This window comes from Bradysia coprophila, unplaced genomic scaffold, assembly GCF_014529535.1.
Source record: "Bradysia coprophila strain Holo2 unplaced genomic scaffold, BU_Bcop_v1 contig_232, whole genome shotgun sequence".
Lineage (NCBI taxonomy): Eukaryota > Metazoa > Arthropoda > Insecta > Diptera > Sciaridae > Bradysia > Bradysia coprophila.
The window spans coordinates 11347652-11359857 of record NW_023503493.1 but is presented as its reverse complement, the minus strand read 5'-3'; the positions used below and the strand labels follow the sequence as shown (position 1 = coordinate 11359857).

General features: G+C 35.7%; 1 protein-coding gene across 1 annotated transcript in view; it reads right to left on the bottom strand.

Moving 5' to 3' along the window:
- LOC119076610 overlaps positions 1 to 12206 on the bottom strand; it is a 91141-nt gene that overhangs the window by 4144 nt on the left and 74791 nt on the right. Inside the window, exons 2-5 of the mRNA XM_037183466.1 lie at positions 11624 to 12122; positions 648 to 796; positions 354 to 592; positions 47 to 262 (exon numbers count right to left, since the gene is read on the bottom strand). Of these exons, the coding sequence (XP_037039361.1) occupies positions 47 to 262; positions 354 to 592; positions 648 to 796; positions 11624 to 12051 (1032 nt within the window). The 5' untranslated portion in view covers positions 12052 to 12122. The remainder of the gene's footprint in view (positions 1 to 46; positions 263 to 353; positions 593 to 647; positions 797 to 11623; positions 12123 to 12206) is intronic.

Sequence of the window (12206 nt, the reverse complement as noted above, 5' to 3'; positions counted from 1 at the left end):
CGATAGTGTAAACGTCAAAGTGGAACTGCCGAACATAATGACTTACGGGACCAGATTCGGGTAGCAAATCAATCCATCCTAAAACTACCGTGACAAATAACGAGATAACTTGTATCCACATAGTTACATGCAGTGCTTTCGGTTTTGTTTTGGGTGGCTTCGGCTTTGGTTGCTCTGGTCTATAAGTCGACGAAGTCTCTGTATTTGAAACAATGCGGGACACAGTTGTCAAGAGATTAGTCGGAGGCACGGTGTTAAATTTCTGTAATAATTCCAATTTTCGAAGGTTTACTTGTCCAGTTACACTAAGATATGGACCAGCCAGCAAATCAAAGACAGACTGAACTACTTACATCATTAAATTGGACAATTTCTCCTTCTAATAGGGACAAATGCAATGTCCATAACGCTAAGCCAGCTATATACAAAATGGTCCAAACAGCGTGTCCCTGCCAGCCGGTTGTTGGCTGTACAGCAGCTGAGCCTAGGTCTACACCTCGGCATCTAAATTCGTCACATAATCCGTAGTCTACTGAAATGAATAATCCTACGACAGCCGTTGTAGCTGAGAATATTTTCTGAAGTCCCATCACTGAAAGATTAGGCCGTTTAAAAATCGTCTAACGTCAAGTCGGTTGAGTTCTTACTTTTTTTGCAAAAGAAAAAGTAAAATAAAATGGCAAATGCTAATGTAAATCCTTTCAGTGGATCTTGCAGGTGACATGGAACACGTTGAAAGGAGCTTATTGTACATATGGTGCCAGCCACGCCACATAATGATGATATTGTAATTAATCTGGAAAATAAGGGAGATTTTTCTGTAGAAAATTGGTAACATTTGTCTTTGCGTGTCGATATAGCCCGACCGACATGGACTCCGTTACGTACGATTTTGAATCATGAAATATGAACCCTTAGATCTCTTACTATACGCAACTATTCAAACCTAAAAAAAGACTTTCGAATATTTTGTTTACCACACCTTTCCGTCCTGCACATATTACCAAACCCAAAGGCCCTACATTTCAAAAACGGTGGAAAACATCTGTTGTCGACAGCAACGATAAAAATGAACGACAATATCCGCGTAATGTGGTTTTGTACAGCAAAGTGAATGTTAAAATAAGTGAAGTAAAAGATTTTTTCTTGTTAGTTAGTGTTGTCTGTTTCAACGAAAGAAGTAGCAGATGAAATAATTATGTTGCAATACGGTCACTGCTTACGAAATAACATACTTTTATGTCTTTCTGCTATTGTTTTTGGACAAATCATGCACACTACTAGGTAGAAATTCCGAACTATTTGGAAAAGTGGAAGATATGGAATAGTGCCGAGCGGAACAGTATTTTCTACTTAACAATTTAAACTAAATGGAATTAAGACATGTGATTAAGGTTGACGACATCTTGCTCTTGAAGCATTATCTGATTGGTTTCCTGCATCATTATTGTACCATGTTTAGGCACTTTTTTATGTCTTTTTGCTTCAATTGTCCAAGACACGTTTTACCTTAAATTTCGAAAGACTCCGTCTTGGACAATTGAAGCAAAAAGACATAAAAAAAGTGAAATTCATGATTGCGTGTGGACCATAACGGCTCATGCACATCAATCTGAAAACGGTTCCGTGCGAGACGAAACGGAGTCTTTCGAAATTTAAAGGGAAAACGTGTCTTGGACAATTTAAGCAAAAAGTGCTTACACATGGTACACTAATGATGCAGGAAACCAATCAGATAATGCTTCAAGAGCGAGATGTCGTCAACCTTAAGCACATATCTTATTTCCATTTCGAAACTCAACTGCAGCAGAATAAAGAAATTGGTTGTCAGACGTGTAAACAAATACAAAGCTGGTTGAATCGGTTCTAGTCAGGTGTAGTTGTGTGTGTAGAGGTGTCGCACGTCTTATCGGTCAAGAAATTGTGAGGAGTGGCCGGTATTCTACTACTACTGCGGGTACTGCGGTTTAGTGGGTTTAGAACTGCTATAGGTACTAAGGCGCAATAATTGAAAATTCTTCAGAGTGTAAAATACTTTGAAGGCGTGGTTCTGAATACACGTTAAGCATGTAGTCCCCAATGCTAGGTCAAACAATACTAGGGATGCAAAAAAAAATCCCAAAAGTCAGTCCGAATTTCGCTACGTCCACAAATAATCTATTTATACCTGCATACGAAATCACTTCATTTTTATTATGCAAAATCGTGAAATTTCATCACTTTCCTTCTCTTCGCGAATTTAATAGATTTCGAACTCAAACATCTACCTCAAACACTAGCAAATTGATATTCGAAATTACCATTGTGTAAATCTGCTGTGTCAGCACGATTGAAATGTGTTTGCTAAATAAACGTGAATACGGGAATATTCACATAAAAAATGGTTGTATGCATAAAGTGTAATTAAATATCCAGTAAAAGTTCGTGTTATAAGATAGTGTGGCGAGTTTACTAACTTTTTTTCTCTTCTCATTTCTTTCAGCAACACTTCCCATAGACAGCTAAATGAATTAGCTTCTGCTTAAACTTTCAATTGAACAATTTATTTGTGGAAACCATTCAGAACAATAGTGTATACGAATGGATAATGGATACATCCTACATCACTGTATATATAGTATAGAACCCATATAACTGAATGAGTTAAATGAATTGTATGTATAACTAAACCAATATTGCCTCAATATTTTTCAAAGGCAAACTTTGTGGATGAAGTTTTTTGTTCGGTAACAAAACTTGCAAACGAAAAAGCGAAAATAATATTTTGGTTAAAGGAATTTTAGTTTTAACACTGCGGCAATGATGGTAGAAATTTGTAAAGCAAATTCATGGCATCAAGTGAAGTAAGTGTTACACGGGAATAAGTTTTACGACTCCCGAAATTAATACTTCCAGCCATTACAGGCCAACCATAAATTTACCGTTTAATCTAGCCACCACATACTATACTGAAAGGATTAAATATATATGTGGCTTGCATTAGTTGGTTGGATGGAGAAAAAAAAATTAGTAGAAGGTGTAGGTATATCGAATATTAGCCGGTTGTGAAGAGAATGTGAATATTCTTTTCAGATATTTTGTTTTGAATGCACCCCCCGAAGAACATGAAAACAAATACATACTCCCCAACCACCCGACAACTGGAAATCGCTCAAAAAACACTTTAGACAATGTGAATTTATAAACAAAATGCAATAAATAAATCAACCTTCTCACTTCCAAGCCACAAAATTATTCATGGATCGTGTTGATGAATACTGTACGGATGGTTGTTAAGGGCTTTGTGAACAGCTTGAAATGTGAATGTCCTTCAACCCCTTACATATTATAATAATACAACTCGCCATTTTAGCCATCTATCAGTTGAAAACTCCGCTCTCAATGTGAGCGACGGATCTAGTCGGGGCCTATTTCACATGATTTTTTTCATTCGTTATTTTGCGGCATAGACGATAAAAATAAGCCACGAGCTGAGTAATGGGTTCTTTGGTTGTATTATATCAAACAGCATTGGTCACTGTCCAAAGAATGTTGAGTAATTTGTAGGGATCACATTCAACACAAAATTCGTTTGTAGTAAAGGCAGGTACAAACTTTCCCTACGGGCATTCGGGTGAGGCCCAAAGACTATTTGATTATTTGTATGAAAGAAAGGCCAGAGGAGCAACTAATTATATAAAATCCTTTGTCAATCAAAAGAAAATCCTTTCAAAATTTTGCGAAAGAAAATCCTTTAAAAAATCCATAAAATCATAGAAAGTCCTTTAAAGCACCAGAAAATTAAAAAATCCTTTAAAAACGATATGAAAATCCTCAGAGTTTTTTGGCTTTCAGCTGCCCAGTCCGGCCTTGAATAAAAGTAATCGATCAATCAATCTATTATAACAACTGTTTCATCCGTAATGTTTCAGGGATTACGTTAGTGGCTGCCTACCGCAGCAAATATAAAATAACTGAAGAAGACCTTCGGTTCTTTTAAGAATTTTCCTTTTACACCTCGTCAAATTGACAAATAATAGGCCCTGGCCTCGTGACCCTTCATGTTTTCGGTGTACTCTATATCGCATAAAGTTTTCCAATTTCAACAAAATACTCTAAGGATTCGCCATACGGCACGTTGGGTTAAATCAAAGGTTAAGCTGAATGTAAACCGATGAATGATCCTGATGCATTGACATATTTATAAGGCAAGCCATTGAAAATTAATCTGTCGAAACAGCAACGTTGAGCGTAGTAAATTTTGATGGAACGAAAATCTATAAGACCCATCCGACCATCATAGTCGGAAATTTACCTTCCAAGGTTTATCGCCGCATAATTCGGATAATGTTTTGTATGTTTATTTAGGGGATCACTTTGTGTGCGAAATGTTGCGAAATGCTTCACAAATAGGAACACAAAATTCCCATAAAGGCACATTACATTGTGCATGAGAACGAACTGGTGTACAAGGCCATACGGTTTTCTATTCGGAATGATAAACTTTTAATTTCTTTGTCTCCGGATGATGCGAGCATGAATAACTCAGTTGTATGCGAGTTAATCTTGAGTGTAATAGCAGACGGAAAGTTTTGCTATGTAAGTTTCGTGTGTGTGGTGTATAAAGCCACAACAATTCGGATGGGTTTATTTGCTTTTCTGCACATCGCACACGTTGTCTGTTGTATAAGTAAGTGAATTAGGTTTCGCTAACTTTATTTCCGAGAGCTATGAAATGCTTCGTAGTATACATGCGCTAACAATGCGATGAAAGCTGATTAGATTCAATCAACAAGCAGATATTTTAATGAAATTAAATTTACAAACTAAATACCAGCACCAATTGCACAATGTTCCAACGTAAATATTCTCTTTCACTTAACATCTACCTCAAAAATTCATCAAACTTTATTGGATGGGATATCACTTCAATTATCTTCAACTTTTTTTTTTACTTCTTTTATTTTTGCACCATATAAAATATACCCTCAACGCCACTTAGTGAATAAGAGCCCTACATACATTACGCTGTCAGCTTGGCGTTAACAATAATTTTGCCATTATGGCTTTTCATTCATGAAAAGAAATGATAGCAATACACCAACTCAATCGAGTGGAAATTACGGAGATATGAAAATATACGGCAAACGTTTCTTAGGGAGCGTTGGGATTGATAGGGAAATGAATGAACAGAGAATAAAAGAATGTTTCGTACGTATTGCATGCTAACAATATGTTTTCAGCTTTATTTCCGCTGTTCGTAATTAGACTCGCGCACAATACGGTGTAAATCGACAGTGTCTATCGGGAGGGAAACGATATTGAAATATGCGAAAACAGCCTGTAAGGAATTCTCTTCAGAATAGAAATTTCAAACAACAATGAATTAGAGAGAGCTATTCTGTTGTTTCTGCGTTTTTCTGTGTTATGTTACGTTTTAGCTAAAGCTAGAGAATATCAACGGAAACACATCCTTCAGCATCTAATGTGTATAACGTTGCAGGGCTGATATTTTTCCGTAGAAAGCTCTTAGGCAGCTTTGTATAAAAAAGGGGTTTCACCAAATTAGAGCCAGAATCGCCTCGTGTACTTTCCAGATTGACACCTGGCTGCTTCTTTAATTCTAAAATTTTGTGGACCTAAAGTATTGCAAAACATGAAACTTTAATTTGACACAAGTCTTCCTTGCAAAGTCTTAGGAACTCAAGGAAGTAGGCGGAATGTGTTGCTATTTGGTACTAGCACTTCTACCTACATGTTGGCATAATTAAATCTTTGACCCGAGGATGCGTCAGAATCTCCGCTTCGAAAAGCCAAGGAATCAGGGTGCTTCCAAGCTGGAAAATGCATTGAGTAAAAGCGTTAGGTAAAAGCGACATACATTCCCGACCCGAAATGCACACATTCAGCTCAGAAGTTTTATAATGATTCTGCAACTGGATCCTATTATTTTCAATCAATGTAGTGCGTGTAGTGTGTACCTATATTAGTTAAATTAAAAAATTGTGACAAAAACAGTGATCCCTCACCTTACAGTTCACTAAAAGGTGTTCAGTGCTCTACAGGATTGTTTTTTCTTGCAAATTTTTGTTTTATTTTTTCAATCCACTTGAGATTGAATTTGGTCCATATTCTTTTGGACCTTCAAGCATCTAACCTCCATTGTTCATCGTCCAAGTGCAATATTCAACAGATGTCAACACATCAACAAAACATATTCGACACACTCCGTAGCGTTATAAAACACTTTCTGCAATGCCATAAGTAAATTAAGTCTCAGCAACGAATGTAAACGGTGCTATCTACTTGAATCCCAAAACGATTATTCATCAATCAAACCCCTAATTGTCCTCAATGTTTACGTTCAGACGACACAAATCTACTCCGGTATATTCGCACAAAATGATTATCGATGCGACATAACAGTATTATCCGTAATTCGGTGAGTAATTAAATTGTCTGTTAAATAAAATACCAAACATCAAAAACCACCACACCACAACACACAGAGCCGCGCCAACAACATTGACGCGAAACGAAAATCTCATTAGGGCCTATATCGTATTTCTTGCTCATTAATTACTGCGCACCAAGAGCTTGCAACTAATGACTCTATACACAGTCTAGCTGCAGAACATATATTATTGTCAGCAACAACTGTTTGCGATGTCCGCACATTAAAATGACGAAAATGAGCACACAAAAAAGAAATTAAAATTAGAAAAATGACAAGTCAACATTTTTGTACAAAAGAAGTGAAAAGAAATAAAAAGCGTGAGGACATTCCGAAATCACTTCAGAGATGCGGGAAAAGAGATGACAAGATTATTTTTGAACCGAAGACCAAATCTCGATTTCTGAAGTTGTTTAAAAAAACTACAACTTTGCTCTGGTGGTCCTTATTCGCTTTTTCTGTCTTTTCCCGCATCTTCACCAGTTTTCTTTTTGTCCATTTCTCACGCCTTAGGGTATTTGTAACGAAAAATTGATGAGTCCATTCACGTTCCCGTGTCATGTTTTCGTCTTATTGTGCTTTCATGTTTTACATATAAAATCACTCAACTGGAACTACTAAGTATAATGCCTGGAAATGGTATACATGGCAATATAATAAACAGAAAAGCACTCCACGCAAAAAGTGACCATCCCAGAACATCCATTCCATTCGGAATATTTAATTAGATTATGAATTTCGTCCTCTAATTTGTCATCAACATTTCCATTAAAATTCAAAATTACAGAATCATACACATTTCTGTAAATTCATCTCGTTAACAGAATGTGTAACTCGATAATAAACACACACGTACTGTCTGCGCCAATTGTATTCATCCCATCCTCTTTTGTCCAACGGTTGGGACGCATATTCATATATTATCGTGTCATGTAACATCATATTTATAACCTACGGTTCTTAACTTTACAATTTGAATGTGAACTGGGTAAATATAGAGTGGACGAGTGAGTATATGAAGTACGTCAACATCAATACGGAACGAATATGATATATTTAGGTTATTTACAAAACATGTTTATTTCCTTGCAATGTAAACAGTTTTGCAAATAGAAAAAATAAACATCGAAAATGGTTTATCCTTGTTTGCAATGTTATTTGATAATTCAGAGGATAGCTCCGGTAACAATCTATTTTTGCTGATTAATTCGATGTAAATTACAATTTGCTTGTTTACTCGATGGCTAAAAGCGATAATTATTTCTTTTTTTCGGTTGATTATTCGTGTACGGTATTACCGTGTAATGCAATATACATTCTACATTTGTTTTTGAACTTTTCCTCCATATACCGAACAGCACTACTAGGTTATAATAGGTCAGGACCTAATATTTAAAACGTTTTTTGGTTAACATGGTAAAATTTCGTGAAATGTCATTGAAATTAGGCAGATCAGTGAAAATAGCTAAATTAGAGTAATTCTTGAAACTTGCGGAATTAAATGAAATTAGTGAAATGTAGCTAAACTTATCGTAATTGGTAAAATTAACGAAATCAGCAAAATTAGTGAAATTTAGCCACATTTAGAGAAATAACTGAAATTAGTAAGATCTAGCGAAACTTGCGAAATTTTGTGAAATTTATCAGTAACTTTAGTATCAATTTAAACAAGTATATTCAAGTGATTTAAGCGACATTTTTACAGTCGCCGACTTTGAATTAAATGACGTAATTTGGTTTGGTTTATACGGATGAAACAGTTAGTGGTAAAATTGTTTGAAGACGTAAAAACCTTTCTGATTGTATGAGTGGATGACGTGAAATATAGCGGAAACGAATTTCGTGCCTTATTTCAAAGTTGCCGAATGTAATGTAAAAAATGCAACGATAACTATGACCATCACGATAACAAACACGCTATTGGAAAGTCATGTGCACGAGCGGTATTCTCTTACAGGATCTACTAGATCTTATCTAAACTAGACATCAAGACTAAACATATTTCTGCTGACATTAGGATCGGCATACCTCAGCCTTTCACGCATGCAGCATACCTCAGCCGGAAGACGGCAAGGCTATCAGAAGTATTACTATCGGATCTATTACTTCATTTGATTTAAGTATTTCGAAGAGATCGACTTCAAATCTTTGCTTTAAAAATTTTTTTCTTGACATGCCTTTGGAAAAAAGAGCCTGACTAGTCACAATTTGACGTTTATTCCTAAACTCGTTATCGATAACAGATGATAATCGTTAAACCATCTATTTAGGACTCAAAAATGGGTTGAGTTTGATTTTTTGTGAAACAATTGTGATGACAGAACGTCTTTACGTTTTATGTGATTTTTCCATCTAGTAAAATTTTTGGTTTTTTAGGAAAATTTGGCGAAAATAGTGAAATTATGAATTCTTTCTCAAATATTTGGCCCTGAATTATATTGAAAATAATCGCAAACGTTTCACTAGCAAATAAATACGATTCGACAAAGAAAATCGAATCCTGTGAATAATCCCAAGACAGCTATTCTCAATAAAAAATGCAATACGTAGACGACAAACATATTTTCAACTGCAAAAGGATTTATTTTTTTGCTAAATGCAAGCACAAAGGCATCTGATCGAATATCGGAATGTTACCCCGTTCTTTAACAAATTCCAATTCATTGTGTTTCAACGTGAATGTACGATTTTCTGGTTGGAATAGCCACGTTGTTTTTCAAGACCCAGATAAATCCTCCAAATTTCTATGCTCTTAATTAGTTCTGGTATACTAACTAAGGAAAAATAATTCAATTAATTAGTTAGTTAATCAGACTCGAAATACATACGAGCCATTGAAAACATATCTTTGTTCTAATACCACTTTACAGGATTGAAACAGATTTTCAATTGATCGAGTGTATGTATTCAGAATTACTCCAATTAATTTTGATATTTGCTGTATAAGGTAAATGCCCGCAATTTGCGGTATTTGCGAAAAATTTTCAATTTAAAACTCACTCGATAGGTACCATGAAACAATATACCCAACTTTATTGTAAAGATTGAACAATTGGTTATTTGGTAATTTACACAAAGCTGATTTGCAGCCTAAGTTTTTGTACATGTATATTTACGTAAGCAAGGAAAGCCTTCCGCGTTAGAAAATCACGATCAATTGCCCTATTCTTTTTATACAATTTTTGTACATCTCACACTTGACTATACCAAATTCAGTAGCAATCAATCTCCTCCTCTTAATTGATGCTCTGAATTTCCATTTTGGAAAACGTCTAAAAATGACAAATTTCAACTTAAGTCTTGCAGTTCATTCGAGCTTCTTCGAAAAGAAATATTAAATGACACTCAATCCGACATTAATGACGTTATTATTTTCGTACCGAGAGGAGGAATACAAAAAAAAACATGCCGAGAATTTAAAATCAATATACGACGACCATGCACAGTGCACAAACACATATATAAGTTCGAGTGCAGAGAATATGAACAAACTATTCCGATGCACCATAGTGAAGCTGCGGTTATTCACACAGAAAATATTATTCTTCAGTCGACACTAAGAGCTTTTATTTACCGATTTATCAAAAACTGAAATGTAATCAGAAAAATAAAAATTGCATTTCCGTTCGTTCGACTGTGGAAGTAGTATATATCGTGAGCGAAATGTTCAGTTTTCAATAAATATTTTTTGAAGTCTGAATAATTCGAACGAGTATTAAAGTGTTGCGATTCGAAACGATAGGATATTTACTTCAGCGTTCCATACCAGTTGGTTTGATCAATTTTACGATTTATAGAAAATGTGCAATTGTGCAATTGATGGTATACTGTGCAGAATACGGAAAACTGATGTGCATACAAATCCTCAATTTCATATCAATGTTTGTACAAACTTATCCTCTGCACGATGCATAGTATATAAATAAGATTTAAGTCTAATGTTGTCCAAAAAGGTTCTCTGGAGGGAGTTGTCTATCGGTGAAGTTCTTAACAGTAAATCCTCTTCCACATTCTTCATATTTAATCAAAACAACATTGTCTGTTACGATACAAAAAGTGCACGTATGTATACAATTCGAATGAACTGAACCGCAACAAATGTATGGACACGGACAGCTTCATTAGAAAGATTACTGTCAGTGCATTTTACTCGTTCCATTAAGAAATTGAATTGTTTTTAGTTTGAGATATAGGATGATGAATTTTCCAACTAAATGTGGTGTAACTGTGAATTTCATATTCTCAACCAATGTATTTAAGACGTCAATGGAAGGAAAAATTTAGTTCAGTTGTCGCTGCGCTGACCAACAATACGTTTATAACAACATAGCTCAATCGGTAAAGTGGTGGACTCCCGTGTCAGGGTTTTTCCTAATCGCAAATAACTCGTCTCTGCTGTCAGTTAACACTTGTCAGCTTCATCGACCAGAAGAAACAACCAAGATTCTGAAAACATTTCTCATACGTCACATATATCACAGTCGAGGGGGAAACTATGCGAGCAAATACTGGGGCAGGTGCTATTTATATTGGCGACCAATAGAAGGAAATAGTATGCCAATGGAAGTAGATGGGATAGCGTTTGCTCCTGTTGTTTGTAATATCATCTCCCTAAAATATGGTTATGCACAAAGGGCCCATTTCTGGCTTGGGTGCTTGGAATCGGAAAGCATCAGCTTTTTCTGTTGAAAATTTCTTTCTGCTAAAAATATCGAATGCATGAAGAGGAGTGATTAACCTTAGTGGAAATTTTATTTTCGATACGAACAACTGCACTGAATGTAACGTTAATCGGTAGGCTTAGGGTAGTCAGAAAATATTTACTCAAACTGTAAACTTTTATACATTTTCGTCGGAGGTAAACTTTCACTGACGTCAAGTATGTCGCCAATTATTCATAAAGTACGCAAAAGTATAAGACAAAAGATCGGATCTATTACTTCATTTGATCTAATTATTTTCAAGAAATTGACATCCAATCTTTTACTTCATTCTGTTTCGAAGCGTTTTTGGCTTTATTAAGACCGCATTGAATCAAAGTTTGTCGTTTATTCATTAAGTCGTTATCGATAACAGATGATGGCCTGCCGTAATAGTTTCACAATTTCGCCCAGTGACACACTTATGCATTTTTCGTTCACTTAAATTCAATTAAAAGCTTTGTATAACACTATAAAACTATAAGCTTACCTTTTCCAAGGCAACGGCAATTTGTACAATGCAACGTTCCACTTTAAAATCCACCATCCGACGAATGCAGATAATATAAGCAAGAGTGTAATTAATGTTGATACGAAAAGTAATGCCCCATAAGCACTCTTCTTTTCTCCAACATTTAATTGTTGCAGATACAGCGGAAAGCAAATTAACAGCGCGAATGCCGATAGAAACAGTGCAACAACCATGCCAAAAAATATGAGTTTAGATTGGATGGAGTGTTTCTGGGTGCCATTCGGTGTGCCATTGGAGTCCAATGAATTTTCATCGATAATATTTGTCTTGCAGAAAGTGAATTGCATCTCTTCGGTGTCTGAGTAGTCATCGTCGATGTCGGTCTCTCCAACCAGCTCCTCTTGGTCCGAGGCCGATTGCGATTCATCGCCATAGTGGTCGCCCATTTTGATGAGACGTATTCGTTTACTGACTACATTACCCTTGTAGGCGGGTGCAAGTTGATTGAGGTTAATATCTGAAAGAAATAAGTAGAACAAAAATTGGTTTTTGTTTCAACAGAAGGAGCAGAATTGATTATTCCAATTCATCGGAAGCTTCG